Source organism: Macaca mulatta, chromosome 18 (assembly GCF_049350105.2).
Source record: "Macaca mulatta isolate MMU2019108-1 chromosome 18, T2T-MMU8v2.0, whole genome shotgun sequence".
In the NCBI taxonomy this organism is placed as follows: domain Eukaryota; kingdom Metazoa; phylum Chordata; class Mammalia; order Primates; family Cercopithecidae; genus Macaca; species Macaca mulatta.
The window spans coordinates 83,604,472-83,622,271 of NC_133423.1; the positions used below are offsets into that span (position 1 = coordinate 83,604,472).

The window sequence follows — 17,800 nt, forward strand, 5'->3', positions numbered from 1 at the left end:
CTTATGGCCAATTGCTCTCCTCGGCTTACAGGATGAAGTCCAGAGCCTCCAGTCTGGCATCTGGGGTCCCGTCTTGTCTATGCAGTGTTCTCCCCCAGGACTCAAAAAATGAATCTCACACCTCAACAAATTCCATCTGAATAGGGACACCCAGCCATTTTTTATTGTGTTGCTTAAACACGAAATTCTTGACATAAAGCACCATAAAGTTTCCTTCCTGCAGTTTACAGTGGAGGACGCTGGAGCCGCTGGACACCACGGTGGTCGCCACGATCACAACGGCCTGAGAACTTCTCTGGCCCTGCAGTTTACAGTGGAGGACGCTGAAGCTGCTGGACACCAAGGTGGCTGCCATTGCCACCACGATCACAATGGCCTGAGAACTTCTCTGGCTCAAGGCCTGCTTCCTGATGCCAGCCACGTCTGACTCTGCCTGGCTACACTGACCTCTTCCTGCCCAAACTCCAGAGGCCCATCTGTTCTGCTACTTACCTGTCACCTAGGAATGGTCTGATCTCAGTCACCTGACAAACTTCTGGAAAGTCAAATGTGTCACACTAGAAGAAGGTTGGATCCCTGAAACCATCCATGAAGACCTGAGCAGTCCCAGGATGTCGGCTAAGAAACTACTGGACTAGGCCATCTCTGAGGTCCTTTCCTCCAGTGAAAGTCTGTAATTCTGTAATTTTACTCCAATTGTGTCCTTTCAATACATAATACAAATTATAGTGGGAAGAAAAGGTCCCAGGGAAGTCATCAGGGAAGACCCGCCCTTCCCTAGTCCCAGCCACTGCAGGCGTCCCAGGCCTGCAACACACACCCTTCTTGGCAAGACAATCCAAAACGCTCTCTGACTCCGTCACAGGAAAGAGATTGAGCCCTTCATCCCTGCCCCAACTGTTGCTGCTTGTACACTAGGAGAGTGGCTAGAATAGCAAGGGTTTCCCTCAACAGAAAGACTGTTGACCTAAGGTAGAAAGGTGGCTCTCCTGGGCTCCTGCCACCTGGCTCTGCCCTTCTCAGCACTGCTACTGCCTCTGCAAGAGCCTCCTCCTGCCTTGGACCTCAATCAGAAAGGAAAACATGCACTCGGGGCTTCTTTTGGTTTAGAAAGGCTCTCCCCTCCAGAGCAGGCGTGAGGAGCAAAGGACGTCTGCATGACGTTGTCTCCAGTGCTTGCCAGGGGAAGACAAGACCACCACTGCCCAAAAGTTCCAGAGGGGAATGCCACTCAAGGCCATGGGCCCAGGCAGCCCGTTACTGTGCAGATGGCAGCCTCCTGGTGCAGAGGACTGATGTGACTCCTCAGAAAGCCGAGAGGTGCCATTCTGCAGCCGCCTTCTCCATTCTAGCAGCACACTTTTCTCCCCCACCACACCTCCCAGGGGAAGAGGACCCTCCTCATCCTCTATACTCCTCTTGCCAGACGAGTCTCCCTGGGTGTTTCACATTTTTGCACATCTTGCAGTCTTTGCATGTTTGCCTTCCCTTTGTTCTGAGTTACCTTTTCAACGATGTTGGCGAAATGAACAGCCTTGGAAGACAAACAATAGTGTCTTTCTCCAAAGCAATGGGCAGTTTGCTTGCACTGCTTACGGCAAAGGGAAGTTGCTTGGAAGATAGAAAAAGTGGCTCTTTCCAGAGCAAATGGGTAGGCAGGCTTACTGCCCATTGTCAAACATTCAGGGCCCCCACGCTCAGAGATTGTCCTGAATTGCAAGCCACTGCCTGTGCAGGTGTCATCCAGCCCCACATGCTGGGACTCAGACAGGGCAAGGAAATGTGGGTACTATGGCTCTAGTGATTGTTGCAAATAATAACACGGCTTCTAGCTGGGCACAGTGGTTCATGCCTGTAGTCCCAGAACTTTGGAGGTGCTGAGGCAGGAGGATCGCTTAAGCCCAGGAATTTGAAGCTGCAGTGAGCAATGATTGCATCACTGTACTCCAGCTTGGACCACAGAGTGAGACCCTGTCTATAAAATAAAAATTAAAAAACAAAACACAGCTCCTGCCAGTATCCATATCCACGAGTCTGTGACAGCCCAGCGCATTAGCTGGCAAGGAAAGTCCCAGACCCTCCAGGGCGTTGACACTGCCTAGTGCTGGGCTCAGGGCTCATCAGCCCTCTCCTTTCTCCCGCCACAGTTTACTTCTGTGAAGGCCTTCCACGTCCTCAGCACTTCAATTTTATTTTATTATTATTTTATTATTATTATTATTGAGACAGAGTCTCACTCTGTCGCCCAGGCTGGAGTGCAGTGGCACGATCTTGGCTTACTGCAGCCATCACTTGCCAGGCTCAAGCAATTCTCCTGCCTCAGCCTCTGATTAGCTGGGATTACAGGCACCCATCACCACATCCAGCTAATTTTTGTATTTTTAGTAGAGATGGGGTCTCGCCATGTTGGCCTGGCTAGTCTCGAACTCCTGACCTCAAGTCATCTGCCTGCCTCGGCCTCCCAAAGTGCTGGGATTACAGGCGTGAGCCACCGCGCCTGGCCAATTTTATCGACTCAATTAACATCAAATTTAGAAATGTAAAGATGTTATTTCCAGTTTGACGATAAGCTGTCTGCCCTGTGACAGACCACTGAAAAACTCAGCTGTGGCTGACACCTAGGAATTTGCAGTTACAGGACTTTTCCAAGTTCCATATGAGATGTCGCAGTGCCACCTGCTGGCTCCTGTCTCACAGGCACGCTACACATGCAGACGGTGGGTCTTACCCCACGGTGCACGCAGAGTTCACGGATGAACCTGAGGAAAGTAGGGATGAAGCTCACAAATGTCGTGCAGAACAAAAGGAGCTGGGTAGGAAAAGTGTAGATTGTGTAATTTCATGCACAGGTAATTTCATACAAAACAAGTGAAATGTCACAAAACAAGTGAAACTAACTGTACGAGTCAGGTTTTCACAGAGAACTAATAGGAGATACATGGACATATTTTAAAGGAATTTATTTAAGGGAATTGGCTCATGTGATTGTGGGGCCTGGCTGGTCTATAATCTGTAGGGCAGGCCAGCAAAGCAGAAAGTCTGGCAGGATTTCTGTGTTACAGTCTTAAGGCAGAATTCCTTCTTCTTCCCTGGGAAACCTCAGTCTTTGCTCTCAAGTCCTTCAACTGAATGGGTGAGGCCTACTCTCATTATTGAGGGTAATCTCCTTAAAGTCAATGGATTATAGATATTAGTCACACCTACAAAATATCTTCAGAGCAACTTCTAGACCTAGTGTTTGAGCAAACAACTGGGCACCATAGCTTAACCACAGTGGTGCATAAAAGTAACTGCTGCAGGCTGGGCGCGGTGGCTCATGCCTGTAATCCCAGCACTTTGGGAGGCTGAGGTGGGTGGATCATGAGGTCAAGAGATCAAGACCATCCTGGCTAACACAGTGAAACCCCGTCTCTACTAAAAATACAAAAATTAGCTGGGCGTGGTGGCGGGCGCCTGTAGTCCCAGCTACTCAGGAGGCTGAGGCAGGAGAATGGTGTGAACCTGGGAGGTGGAGCTTACAGTGAGCCAAGATCGCGCCACTGCACTCCAGCCTGGGCAACAGAGCAAGACACCGTCTCAAAAAAAAAAAAAGATTCTGTTCTTCTAGAATCACTCTCAGTATAAAATCTGTATCAGTCAGGGTTCTCCAGAGAAACAAGACAATATTTACATCTTTCTGTCTTATTTCTAGGAATACAAAAGTGTTTTATTTTAAGCAATTTGCTCATGTGATTGTGCAGGCTGTTAAGTCTAAAATTCTTAGGACAAACTGGTGGGCTGGATATGGGCTAGGAAATGATGTTGCAGTCTTGAGTCTCTAACCTGTAGGGTAGATTAGGAACTCAGGAAGGATTTCTGTGTTACAGACTTGAGGCAGAATTCTTTTTTTCTTTAGGAAACCTGAGTCTTTTATCTTAAGGCCTTCAATTGGATAGATGAGGCCCAGCTACCTTATCAAGGTTAATCTCCTTTACTTAAAGGCAACTTGTAGGGACAAGAGTGACTTTTTCATTTTTTTTTTTTTTTTTTTTTTTGAGATGGAGTCTTGCTCTGTCACCCAGACTGGAGTGCAGTAGTGTGATCTCAGCTCACTGCAATGTCCGCCTCCCCAGTTCAAGTGATTCTTGTGGCTCAGCCTCCTGAGTAACTGAGATTACAGGCAGCCACCACCGCGCCCGCCTAATTTTTTTATTTTTAGTAGAGACGGGGTTCCACCCTGTTGGCCAGTCTGGTCTTTAACTCCTGACCTCAGGTGATCTGCCTGCCTCAGCCTCCCAAAGTGTTGAGATTATAGGCGTGAGTCACCGCCCGTGGCCAATTTAAAATGCCAATCTACCATGTAAGTTCCCACTAACCCTGAGTTTGAGAACGCTTCCAAAATGTCTAGTTGATATATTACTATTTGTGTAGGAACACCTATTTATTGTACGTTGCCTCCAAAACAACCTTTGCTGTTGCAGAAATCACAGGCTGACACCATAGCCACCTGCCCATTCCTTCCAGAGCACGTATACTTTTTTCCCAAGATATAAGCTGTGTGTCTGGGGGGTTGTGGAGTGGAGATCTACCTGTCTCGCAGCCACCCAAGACCGCAAGACCCAAGACTTCTGTCTGTAAGTTCCCCTAGTAAGTCAATAAATACAATCCCCTAATAAATTCCCCAAAATAGAATGCTGTAATGAATCGCCCGAAACTGACAAACTGGATTTGTCTGCCTCTTGCTTTGGTTTCTCAGCTCCTTCAGCAGTTGGGGGTCGCTTTGCATATATTAATATGACCCTTTCACGGAACACAACTGATTGCAGATATTAATCACATCTACAAAATACCTTTATAGCAACATCTAGACTAGTGTTGGAGCGAAGAACTGGGCTTCATAGCCTAACCATGGTGACACATAAAATTAATCATCACACCAACCTATGTCGTTAGGAAGGAAGTCGGTAGTTACTGCTTGGGGAGGGGTGTAAAGACGAGAAGGGACCACAGAAGAGCTTTAAGGGTGTGAGTCATGCTCCCTTTTTCGAGGTGGTGATGGCTGCATGAATGTGTTTAGTTTGCGAAAATCCAGTGAGCTGTACATTTATGATATGTGTACATTTTGGAATCTATATTACACTTCATTGAAAAGCAAAATGTTAAGAAAAAAGATAGTAAGACAAAAAGCAATGGAAACAAGAAAAAAAGCCTTACATCAGATATGGAGACTTTACAAATTGCAAGAAATTAACATATATAACTCTATATTAATAAGTTTAAATATTTTGGTGAAATGACTGATTATTTATTTACTTGAGATAGTGTCTCACTCTGTTGCCCAGGCTGGAGTGCAGTGGCACAATTTCAGCTCACTGCAACCTCTGCCTCCTGGGCTCAAGTGATCCTCTTCCTGCCTCAGCCTCTTGAGTAGCTGAAATACAGGCGTGCGCCACCACACCTGGCTAATTTTTTTTTTGTAGAGATGAGGTCTCACTATGTTGCCCAGGCTGGTCTTGAATTCCTGAGCTCAAGCAATCCTTCTACTTCGGCCTCACAAAGTGCTGGGATTACAGGCATGAGCCACCATGCCCAGAACAAAATGGCCGATTTTTTAAAGGAAGATATAAATGATCAAAATTGTCTCCACAAAAGGTAAAAAATCTGAAGAGGCCATGAATAAAATAATTTTAAAAGGTAGTTAAAATTAACTATACTTATCATCACCAAAGGCATCAGGCTGATAAAATTTTGTGAATGTCATCTACAAAATTTTCACGGAATCTTCTACAAAATCTTCATAGGAATCTATTTAAACTGGCCCAGAGCAGGAAAAAAATGTGAAAGCTTCTTAACTAATTGTAGGTTATTTATTTATTTATTTATTTATATTTTTGAGATGGAGTCTCACTGTGTTGCCCAGGCTGGAGGGCAGTGGCACAATCTCAGTTCACTGCAACCTCCACCTCCAGGGTTCCAGCGATTCTCCTGCCTCAGTCTCTCGAGTAGCTGAGATTACAGGCGCTCACCACCACACCCAGCTAATTTTTGTATTTTTAGTAGAAACAGGGTTTCACCATCTTGGCCAGGCTGGTCTCAAACTCCTGACCTTAAGTGATCTGCCTGCCTCAGCCTCCCAAAATGTTGGGATTACAGGTGTTAACTGTCATGCCTAGCCTTCATTGTAGATCACATTCTTTCCAGCATACGAACTGGAAACCTCCAAATTTGCTTTCCCAGACTCTTATTAGCTCTCTATTTCTAGTTGGGTTCTGCCATTGAGAGACATAGGGGATTCAGATGTAGGAGGAAGAAGACCTTTTATCCAATTTGTGGAGGCAGCTCACACAGCTGAGCAGTGGTGGCAATGGGTGAGCCTGGCTTCCTGCTCAGAGGTGATTTGAACAGCAGCAGTAGCAGCAGCACTCAGCACTAGCACCGGCAGTAGTAGCAGAGGATCCGTGAACCTCAGCTGTTCAGAGTTTGTGGGCTCCTATGGCTGCTGCTCTGCTGGATGCCTGCAGTGTAAGCTGGAGTATTGGCTCCTGGCTTTCTGCCCGTTGGTGGTAAAGGTGCCAAAGTCAGCAGCCTCAGAGAGTCAATCATGGTAGCTCTGGGTAAAACTATTTTCCCTTTCACACTTCCAGCCCAGAGTTTCCCGTAGTTACTAGTCCCTGGGTAATCTCACATGTTCCCTTTTTGCTCTTAATTAACCCCTCGGATATATTTGTAACCAGTTTCCCGTGTTAAATTCCTTTTTTTTTTTTTTTTTGAGATAATGTCTCCCTTTTTTTTTTTTTTTTTTTTTTTGAGATAATGTTGCCCAGGATGGAGTGCTGTGGCACAATCTCAGCTCCACCACCACTCCTGGAGCTATTTTTTTGTATTTTTATTTTGTATTTTTAGTAGAGATGGGGTCTCGCCACATTGCCCAGGCTGGTCTTGAACTCCAGAGCTCAGATAATCTGTCCGCCTCGGCCTCCCAAAGTGCTGGATTATAGGGTAACTTAGCCACCAGGCCCAGCTGACACAACCACTTTGGAAGACAGTTTGTAAGTTTCTTGTAAAACCAGGCCAGGCACAGTGGCTCATGCCTGTAATCCAAGCACTTTGGGAGGCTCAAGGATCGCTTGAGCCCAGGAGTTTGAGACCAGCCTGGTCGACATGGTGAAACCCCACCTTTACAAAAAATAGAAAAATTAGCTGGGTGTAGTGGCACTGTGCCTGCAGTCCCAGCTACTCGGGAGGCTGAGGGGGGAGGATCATCTGAACCCAGGGAATTTAAAGCTGCAGTGAGCCATGATTGTCTGCCATGACAGAGTGAGTCCCTGTCTCAAAAAACACAACAAAACCCCCAAAAACAAAACTAAACTTACTCTTACTATATGATCCGGCAATTATGCTTCTTGGTATCCATCCAAAGGAGTTGCAAACATGTCCACACAAAAACCTGCACGCAGATGTTTGTAGGAGCTTCACTGACAATTGCCTAAACACAGAAACAACCAGGATGCCCGTTAGTTGGTGAATGAATAAACATTGTTACAGCCTGACAATGGAATATTATTCAGCACTAAAAAGAAATGAACTATCAAGACAAGACATGGAGAAAGCTTAAATGCATATTACTCTAAAGAAGGAAGGCAATCTGAAAAGGCTGGCCACTCCCAGATTCCCATTATATGCCATTCTGGAAAAGTCAAAACCATGCAGTCAGTGCAAAGATCAGCGATTGCCAGGTGTTGTCGGAAGGAAGGGATGAACAGGAGCACTAAGGATTTTCAGGGCAGTCAAACTATTCCGCGTGATACCATAACGGTGGATTCATGTCATTATATATTTGCCAAAACCCATAGAATAAAACACCAGGAGTGTTTTGAGATAATGTCTCCCTTTTTTTTTTTTTTTTGAGACAATGTTGCCCAGGATGGAGTGCTGTGGCACAATCTCAGCTCCACCACCACTCCTGGGGATTTTTTTTTTTTTGTATTTTTATTTTGTATTTTTAGTAGAGACAGTGGTCTCGCCACGTTGTCCAGGCTGGTCTTGAACTCCAGAGCTCAGATAATCTGTCCGCCTCAGTTTCCAAAAGTGCTGGATTACAGGGTAACTTAGCCACCAGGCCTGAACTTTGGGTGATAATGACGTGTCAATGTAGGTTTACTGATTATAACAAAGGTACCACTTTGGTATGGGACGTTGACAGTGGAGGATGCTGTGCATGTGTGGCAGTACGGGTACATGTGGGAACTCTATTTTCTGCTCAATTTTGCTGTGAACCTGAAAGTGTTCTAAAAACTAAAGTCTATTTAAAAAAATCCACTGTTTCACCTAATTCAACGCTTCACTTCCACTCTGATAATCTCTGGCAACCACTGATCTGTTTACTGTGTTTATTTACATTGAATTAAAAGAATTTTTAAACTGTTTTGGTATTTTAATAATATTCAATATATTTTGACTGGACTTTCATAGTGAGCACTTTCTTTGGATATGAGTGTCTTTGACCCTCAAAAAAGTTATAGTTGTTATCAGTTATCATAAGAGGTGGGGTACACCTCTTAAGGTAGCAATACAATCTTATTTACGGTTGAAAAAGGTCATTTCGCCACTTCTGTTTGCAGGTTTCTGTGCAATCCGTCAGGGGACAGCTGGGACCAATCATTTAAAAACCTTTCCAGCCTGCTAATCTTACCATACCTCACATTCTTGTCATTCCTGGCCAAAATCCAAAGGGATTTCCTACAGCCTCATTTTTAGTTTTTTTTTTCTTCTGTACTTTCGCTCCCCTGACGCAAGCTTCCACCGTCTCCATCCTAAACTTTCCCACTACGCCCTCCAGAATGCCTTTTCCTATAAGCAAGCCCCCTGAGTCGCTGGCGTCTCGGAAGAGGCTCCTCCACTCTCCGTTGTGGCGGAATCCGTGATCCGAGCCAGGCGTCCTCCCGGGGGTCTGGTCCTCTTCACCTCCTTTCCCCGAGGACTCCGCCTCCCGGCGAGCAGGCGGCCCAGTTCCCCGGCCGCTTCCTTCCCCCGGGATGACGTTTCTACCGGCGGGCTCTGGTAATTCCTACTGTTTCCCTACCCCGTGGTGGCTCCTGGAACCCCCGGGCCCGGTCTGCCGGTAAAACGTTGACGCATTTAAACTAGTACTTCCGATCCTCTCCTCCCCGTCCAGCCTGCGCTCTTCGGCGGCCGAGCCTGGACTGCCCGTCATGCCCTCAGGCGTCTCCTCGCCCTCCCGGCTCCTCGGCCGTCCCTGCGGAGCGCGGCTCCTGACCACGCCCACGGCTCGCCTCCTCCACCCGCTCCGCGCTCCTCGCACGTGTCTGGGGGAAACGAGGACCGCGAGAGCAGTCTTCACTTTCTCATCCTTCTTCATTTCACAGTATACAAATAACCTCTTACTGCTTCTCATCACAGGTAACTCGCCTTTTGCAGAGCAACCGCCGCCGCCGAACGCTCAGAGCCCGGAGGCACCCGTACCAGTCCCGCAGGACGTGCGGCGCCGAGGACAGGGCGGGGCTTGAGGGGGCGGGAGGGCGGGGCGAGGCATGACGGCCCGGGGGTAGGCGGGGCTTACGGGCCAGGGGGCGGGGCGAGGCTTGAGGGACCGAGGGGTGGGGCGAGTCATGATGAGCCAGGGCCTGGGCGGGGCTTGAGGGGCCAGGGGACGGTGTGGGGCTGGACGGGCCCGTGGGTGGGGCGGGGCTTGGGGACCGGGGGTGTGGGCGGGGCTTGATGGGCAGGGGCGGGGCGGGGGCGTGGGCAGCACGCGCCGTGCGCTCCCGGGCTGCGAGGTCGGGCGAGGCTGCGGGCCGCGCGCCGCCGCCGCTGCCGCCGCCACTGTCCTCTTCGGAGGCGCGGGCCCGACGGAAGCCATGTTTGTGGCCCGCAGCATCGCGGCGGACCACAAGGATCTCATCCACGATGTCTCTTTCGACTTCCACGGGCGGCGGATGGCGACCTGCTCCAGCGATCAGAGCGTGAAGGTGCGCGCGGCGCTTGCGGGCGGGGCCGAGCCCGGAAGGAGGGGGAGTGGGTGGGCGGTGCGGGGAACACGGCTGTGTCTGGGTTTCAGTGACGCCGCGGGAAGCTGTGGGGTGGCGGCCGAGCCCTGGCTGGACGGGGCGGAGGCCCTCCCCGCCCGCGTATTGTGGGGTCACGGCGGCCTCGCGGGCCGCGCTCCCGTGCGCCTGCGCAGCTGGTGCCGCGTGCGCGCTCCCGCCCGCAGGGGACGCCGGGCTTTCGCTCGGGCAGCGCTGCGGTGGCTGCGGGCGGGAACCCGGGGGCGGGAACCCGGGGGCGGGAACCCGGGGGCGGGAACCCGGGGGCGGGAACCCGGGGGCGGGAACCCGGGGGCGGGAACCCGGGGGCGGGAACCCGGGGGCGGGAACCCGGGGGCGTCCCGCCGTCCGCCTGGGTGTGGCGTGTCTTGCCCGCACTGTTCACTCGAGGACCTGCAGTGGGACCTGGTGGGAGACTCTGCCTGGCCGGCGCTGTGTCGAGTTCTGTGCCCCGCCGGTGTTCTCTTACTGGGGCACATGGTTTTCTCCCTGGGTTCAGAGCAGAAGCTCACTTTGTTACGCCAAGGAAGAAAAATACAAACCGTTTACATCCAATGACTTCTCTGCTTGCTGCGCAGGAATGGGAGGGTTTGTTTCTTGAAGTTCCTGTAAAAGTCTGTAGACACTTCCGACAAGCAGAATTTCTTTTTTTTTTTTTTTTTTTTTTGAGACAGAGTCACTGTCACCCAGGCTAGACTGCAGGGGCACGATCTCGGCTCACTGCAACCTCCGCCTCCCGGGTTCAAGCGATTATCCTGCCTCAGCATCCCCACGTAGCTGGGATTACAGGTGCGCGCACCACGCCCGGCTAATTTTTTGTTTGTATTTTTTAGTAGAGATGGTGTTTCACCATGTGGGCCAGGCTGATCTTGAACTCCTGACCTCGTGATCCGCCCGCCTCGTCCTCCCGAAGTGCTGAGATTACAGGAATGTGGGGATGCTATATGGGATTTAGGGACCTCCCAGATGTGTTGCAGGATGAATGAAAGCTGGAGTGCGGCTTATTTTGGTTCTCGACAACTCCAGAGTCACTGAAAATCTAAAGGACAGTTTTTCCTTTTTCACATTCGAGTTTGATACCAATGATCTCTCAAAGATAAACTTTTTATAGGTAGTGTTGCAGTTCTTAAACGATGTAGTTTCTTTTTTTGAAACAAGTTTATTTTAGTTGTAATAAACTACGTTAACCGTTTTAAAGTGTAGAATTCAGTGACATTGAGCACAGCATTCACATTGCTGGGCAGCGTCACCACTGCTCATCTCCAGAACCTTTTCATCATCCTAAACTGAAACTCTGTACCCGAGAGCACCCTGTTGCCTCCAGCTCACCCTCTGGTAACCTCTTTTCTACTACTTTCGATTAATTTGCATATTCTAGGTACCTCAGATAAATAGAATCATAGAATATTCGCCCTTTTATATTTGGTTTATTTCACTTAATTTTTTTTTCTTTTTCCTTTTTTTTTTTTGAGACAAGGTCTGGCTCTGTCACCTAGACTGGAGTGCAGTGGTGCGATCTTGGCTTTTTGCAGCCTCAACATCCCAGGTTCAAGCGATCCTCGCACCTCAGCCTCCCCGGTAGCTGAGACTACAAATGCACGCCACCACGCCTGCCTACAAATTGTTTTTGTAGAGGCAGGGTCTTGCTGTGTTGTCCAGGCTAGTCTCGAACCCCTGGGCTCAAGTGATCCTCTCACCTCAGCCTCCCAGAGTGCTGGGATTACAGGTGCGAGTCACCTTGCCCAGCCCGCTTATGTCCATTTATTCCAGAGTACTTTTTTTTTTAAAGGAGGAGCCATGTATTTATTTGTATATATTTTTAAATGAACAAGTAATATATTTTTCTTTTTAGAGAGTAAAAAAATTACAGGCTTATTGCTAATGTTTGTTAATATTTATTGATTTCCTCTGTTTTTCCTTTAACGTTTTAAATTGCCATGGTACAGTGTGTGTATATACATACATGTCTTGTGAGAAATAGTGTTGTACTGAAAATTTTCATTAGTTTAGCATTTTATGTATTTTGAATGATTTTCTTAGGCTAATTCCAGAAGAGAAATTAGTGGATATTTTAAAAACTAGTGAAGAGAATTGGCAAATTGCTATTTTTCAGGTTATACCGTTTTTATACTGCCAGTGATAGTATTGATTTCATAGTGTTGTTGCCCTCGTTACATTTTTAATAGGTGAAATTGGCACCTTCTTACTATAATCTATATTTTTTCTGGGTAATAAGGTTCAATTTTTTTGTCTTGAGATGGAGTCTTGCCATGTTGCCCAGGCTGGAGTGCAGTGGCTATTCACGAGCGTGATCAAACTCCTGGGCTCAAGTAATCCCTCCTGCCTCAGCCTCTTGAGTAGCTGGGACTACAGATGTGCACCACCATGCCTGGTTTCAGTATTTTTGCTTTACCATTTGTTACATGTACAGTTGAGCCTATAGTTTGTAGATTCTGTATTTTTTGAATTTGTCTACTCTGAAATTTACTTGTATCCCAAAAGTCACACTGCTTTTGCAGTCATTTGTGCATGTGTGCGGAGTGGTGAAAAGTTTGAGTCTCAGGACAGACGTTTCCCATTGATATGAAACCAGGCGATACTCTATTTTGGCTCGTACTGTAAGCAGGTGTTTTTTGTGATCTATTTAGTGCAATGATTTTTTCATTGTTTGTTCTTTCTATTGGTGATTTCGCTGTTTAAAATGGCCTCCAAGCCTAGTGCTGAAGTGCTGTCTGGTTCCTATACAGAAGGAGGCGATGTGCGTTAAAGCGATAGTACGTGCGTTAGAGAAGCTTCCTTCAGACATGAGTTATAGTGCTGTTGAGTGAGTTCAATATTGATGAATAAACAATATGTATTAAATAAGTTCTCTTTAAACAGAAACACACATTAAACAAGGTCATGTACTGACTGGTTGACAAAAATGTAGACCAGAGACTCACAGGAACCTAACCTAGTATTTCCCCTGGGAGCAATGTTTCTGTGGTGGAGGCGACACTGTAGAAAACAACTACTTTGAATAAGGAGATTTGACTGTAACTAATTATCTCTGTTATTTAGAGCTCAGCTTCCTGAATCCCTCAGTGCCTGGCCCAGTGCTTGACATATTCAAGGTTCTCTCTCTCTCTCTCTATTTTTTGAGACAGGAGTCTCGCTCTGTTGCCCAGGCTGGAGTGCAGTGTTGTGATCTCAGCTCACTGCAACCTCCGCCTCCGGGGTTCAAGCCTCAGTCTCTCTAGTAGCTGGGACTACAGGCATGGGGTACCACGCCTGGCTAATTTTTGTATTTTTAGTAGAGACGGGGTTTCACCACGTTGTCTAGGCTGGTCTCGGACTCCTGACTTCGTTTGCCTTGGCCTCCCAAAGTGCTGGGTTTACAGGCGTGAGCCATCGCACCCGGCCTCCCAATAAATATTTAATTGAATGAATGAATGTTTACTTGCTGGTTGTATTCTTTTGTGAATTATATGTTCATCCCTTTGCTTGTACACTGATTCAGTCTTACAGTTTTTCGTATCAATTTGTAGGAATTTTTGTATAAAATATCTGCCTTTTATTTTCTTGTAGGTCTGGGATAAAAGTGAAAGTGGTGACTGGCATTGTACTGCTAGCTGGAAGGTTAGTGTTTATTTTTACAGTTATTAATAATACAGAAATATTTACTGTTTATTGCATAGTTACCAATGAATTGTTTTGAGAAAATGATAAAATTAATATAGTAGTTCTTTTCCTGGAGAGACATTTTACTGTTTTTCACTATTAAAGTAACAAGTGTGTTTCTCAGAATTTGAGAGCAAGAAAATCTGTAATTTGTAGCATTCTAACATAATTATCTTAGTAATTCAGAATATTCGTTTTTCCTTTACGTATTTTAATAGTTGTAATGTTATATACATAGTTTTCTCTTTAAAAAAAAACCTTTACTCAAGTAGAAATTTTTTTCTTTTTTTGGGGGGGGACAAAGTCTTACTCTGTTGCCCAGGTTGGAATGCAGTGGTGTGATCTTGGCTCACTGCAACCTCTGCCTGTTGGGTTCAAGTGATTCTCCTGCCTCAGCCTCCTGAGTAGCTGGGACTATAGGCACGCACCACGATGCCCGGCTAATCTGTGTGTTTTCAGTAGAGATGGGGTTTTGCCATGTTGGCCGGGCTGGTCTCAAGCTCCTGACCTGAGGTTATCTGCCCTCGGCCTCCCAAAGTGCTGGGATTATAGGCGTGAGCTGCCGTGCCCAGCCAGGTAGAAATTTTCATACCTTAAAAGTCATCCATTTTAAATGTATAGTTCAGTGAGTTTTAGTCAACTTACAGAGTTGTGCAGCCATCACTGTGATCTGGTTTTAGAACATTTCTCTCAAACTCAGACGTTTACTTGTGGCCTCTTCCCACTCCAAGCCCCAGGCAACCACTGATCCATTTTCTGTCTCCATAGGTTCCTCTCACCTACCCTCCTCTGCCCTTTTCTTGAGCTGGAGTTTTGCTGTGTCGCCCAGGTCGAAGTGCAGTGACGTGATCTCGGCTCGCTGCAACCTCGGCCTCCTGGATTCAAGCAATTCTCCTGCCTCAGCCTACTGAATAGCTGGCAATACAGGCACCTGCCACCACGCTTGGCTAATTTTTGTATTTTTAGTAGAGACAGGGTTTTACCATGTTGACCAGGCTGGTCTCAAATTCCTGACCTCAAGTGATCCGCCCGCCTTGGCCTCCCGAAGTGCTGGGATTACAGGCGTGAGCCACCGTGCCCGGCCTGGTTTATCCTTTCTAGAAATGTCATAGAAATGGAATTCTGAAATACATAGTCCTTTGTGTCTGGTCACTTTGCTTTTGCATGTTTTGAGGTTCATCCATATTGTGTCGTGTCAGTTGGTTCCTTTGATACTGAGTAGTCAGTTGTATATATATTGCCACGTTTTGTCTGTTCACCAGTTGATGGACATTTGAGTTGTTTCTAGTTTTTGGCTATTACGAGTAATGCTAAGAACGTGCCATGTAAGTCTGTGGACATACATTTTCATTTCTTTTGGATAGATGCCGAGGAGTGGAATGTAAGTCTGTGGACATACATTTTCATTTCTTTTGGATAGATGCCGAGGAGTGGAATTGATGGGTTATGTATACTTAGCTTTCTAAGAAACTGCCAAACTCTTCCAAAGTGACTGTGCCCACCAGCCGTGTGTGAGGTTCCAGTTTCTCTGCATCCTCACCTGCACTTGATGATACCTTTTTTATTATAGACGTTTTAGTTGTTGAGAAGTGACCACAAAATCATTGGATTTTATTTGTATTTCCTTAATACCTCATGTTGATTATTTTTTCATATGCTTATTTGCCATTCATGTATCTTCTTTTGTGAAAGTTCTATCCAAACTCCCCCCCTCCTTTGAGGTGAGATTTACATATCATAAAATTAATACTTTTAAAGTAAACAGTTAATTGACTTTTACTTAATTTACAGTGTTGGGCAGCTATCACCTCTTTCTAGTTCTAAAACATTTTTATCATTCCAAAAGGAAACCCCTATCTCTTGCTTTTAAGCCTAATGTATTTCATATGTACTTTTCTGTATCTTTAAAGGCTTTTTATTAACAGCCAATAAAAATACCATTTTACTTAACTAATGGATATTTAAGTTTCCATTTTATTGTTATGAGCATCTTTGTGCAAACCTTATTCTTTAGTTAGATTGCATTTTACTGTAAATCTAATAAAACGTACCTGCCTTAGTGTGCATTTTTAACTTTATAGCCCTGTATAAGTAAGAAATAAAGATGGTACAGAAAACACTGGACAAAACAAGGTTAAAAAATAAGGGTGCAAAATGTACCTTTAGTTGGTGACATTACCATGTTGAAGTTGTTGGTTAAACTATTTTTATGTTGTTGACTGTAAAAAATTTTAGCTATAGAGTGTGAAACACATTTTCTGCATGTTGTTTGTTATTATACAGTATTTTCCCTGAGAAGCACCTCGCAAATTTTTTTGATGGTGACATTCTTTAAGATCTTTATATCCCTTCTCCGATCCCCTCCACTCCCACCCCTTGGCCAACATGAGGGGTGTAAGGATTTGGGCTTCCCCTTATCTGCTCTTCATACAGTAGTCTATTATCAATAGACTATATTGTCAGTTAAAATCATTTGAGCGTTTTATGGCTACAATCTCCATATATTATTAGACTTTTGAAGCAAATTTTTTTTTTTTTTTTTTTTTTTGGAGACAAGGTCTTGCTCTGTCACCCAGGCTGGAGTGCAGTGGTGCAATCTTGGCTCACTGTAGCCTCAACCTTCCAGGCTGAAGTGATCCTCCCACCTCAGCCTCCCAAGCAGCTAGGACCACAAGTGCTGCACAGCACCACGCCTGACTAATTTTTTGTAGAGATGGGGTTTTGCCATATTGCCCAGATTGGTCTCGAACCCCTGGGATCAAGCAGTCTGCCCACCTCAACCCCCCGAAGTGCTGGGAATACAGGTGTGAGCCACTATGCCTGGTTGAAGCAAATTTTTTAAAAAAGTATTTTTTTCATTGAGCTATAATTTATATATCATAATGTGCACCCATTTAAAGTGTACAATTTAGTGATTTTAAGTATATTCATTAAATTGGCGACCACCACCACTTCTAATTTCAGAACATTGTTTGCCACCTCTAAAGGAAACCCAGCACTCATTTAGCCGTCACTTCATGTTCACTCTGCTCCCAGCCCCTGGTAACCACTCATCTACTTTCCATCTCTGTGGATTTTGGAGCAAATAAATCTAATGTTATTTATTTTATTAGATAGGTATTTTCTGTAGAAAGAATTTACAAGTAAAATGGTGGACTTGTAGAATCCTTGTTTTAAAGGTTGGTTAGAAGCAACTCTCCAACTATCAGCACTGGAAAGTAGTAAACTTTATCTGGCTAGATTTTTGTTTTATTAGTAAAATGTGAAAAGAACTGAACTCCAGAAGCGCTATAATCCTAAGTATCGAATGTCTTCTAAAGGTTAAAACATTGTGGATTTAACTTTTTATTTACATGTTATGTTGATCAGTTTTCTCCTCTTATAGAAGTAAAACCATATTCTGTTTCCTCACATAAAACCAGTGTTTATGAAATATGAATAAACTAAGTTTTTAGGGAAAAAGGAGCCCTGGAATAACGAATATCTGTTCTTTTCTTTTTCTTTTTGATTCCCCAGACACATAGTGGATCTGTATGGCGTGTGACATGGGCCCATCCTGAATTTGGACAGGTTTTGGCTTCCTGTTCTTTTGACCGAACAGCTGCTGTATGGGAAGAAATAGTAGGAGAATCAAATGATAAACTGCGAGGACAGAGCCACTGGGTGAGACATTTGTTGGTATTCTGGGGACTGGGAAGACATGAGTAGCCAAGGAGCACTAGTCCCAAGGGTACCTCAGATAATTGGTAAAATATCACCACTCCCCTCTATTTTTACCAGTTCTAAAGTTCTTCCTTCCATGTTTTTTTTTTCTTGTTTATTTCATTTTAACTTGGGTCTGAAGCAATGATTAGGAGCATCATTGCATTGCTTATAACTTTTATGATGAATCCAGAATATTTGCCTTGTATTTGATTTTACCTATTAGTGTATTTTATAATAGTCGTATATGATTTTTAAGTATTCTGGCTCACTGCAGTCTCAAACTCCTGGCCCCACCTCAGCTTCCTGAGTTGCTGAGATTATAGGCGTGAGCCACTGTGCCTAACTCTAAAATTCTTTTTGTTTTTTAACCTTAAACTCTTAAGGGTTAATAC

At 45.6% G+C, this 17,800-nt stretch overlaps 1 protein-coding gene and 1 long non-coding RNA gene across 8 annotated transcripts in view; one reads left to right on the forward strand and one right to left on the reverse strand.

The window, feature by feature from the left end:
- The window catches only part of LOC144336546 (uncharacterized), a 35,576-nt gene extending 26,087 nt beyond the window's left edge, over window positions 1-9,489 (reverse strand). For 3 of the 4 annotated variants that reach the window (XR_013408429.1, XR_013408427.1, XR_013408428.1), the window contains exons 1-2: window positions 9,409-9,489; window positions 7,353-7,465 (exon numbers count right to left, since the gene is read on the reverse strand). This is a non-coding gene — a long non-coding RNA (uncharacterized LOC144336546). Of the gene's footprint in view, window positions 1-7,216; window positions 7,466-9,408 lie in introns of all 4 variants that reach the window. The other variant, XR_013408430.1, reaches the window with a different exon arrangement.
- A 257-nt stretch (window positions 9,490-9,746) lies between these two features.
- Window positions 9,747-17,800, forward strand: part of SEH1L (SEH1 like nucleoporin) — a 38,282-nt gene continuing 30,228 nt past the window's right edge. For all 4 annotated transcript variants that reach the window (XM_028837897.2, XM_028837895.2, XM_077975392.1 and 1 more), the window contains exons 1-3: window positions 9,747-9,968; window positions 13,611-13,661; window positions 17,220-17,366. In XM_028837897.2, coding sequence (XP_028693730.1) covers window positions 9,858-9,968; window positions 13,611-13,661; window positions 17,220-17,366 — 309 coding nt within the window. In that variant the 5' untranslated portion in view covers window positions 9,747-9,857. The remainder of the gene's footprint in view (window positions 9,969-13,610; window positions 13,662-17,219; window positions 17,367-17,800) is intronic.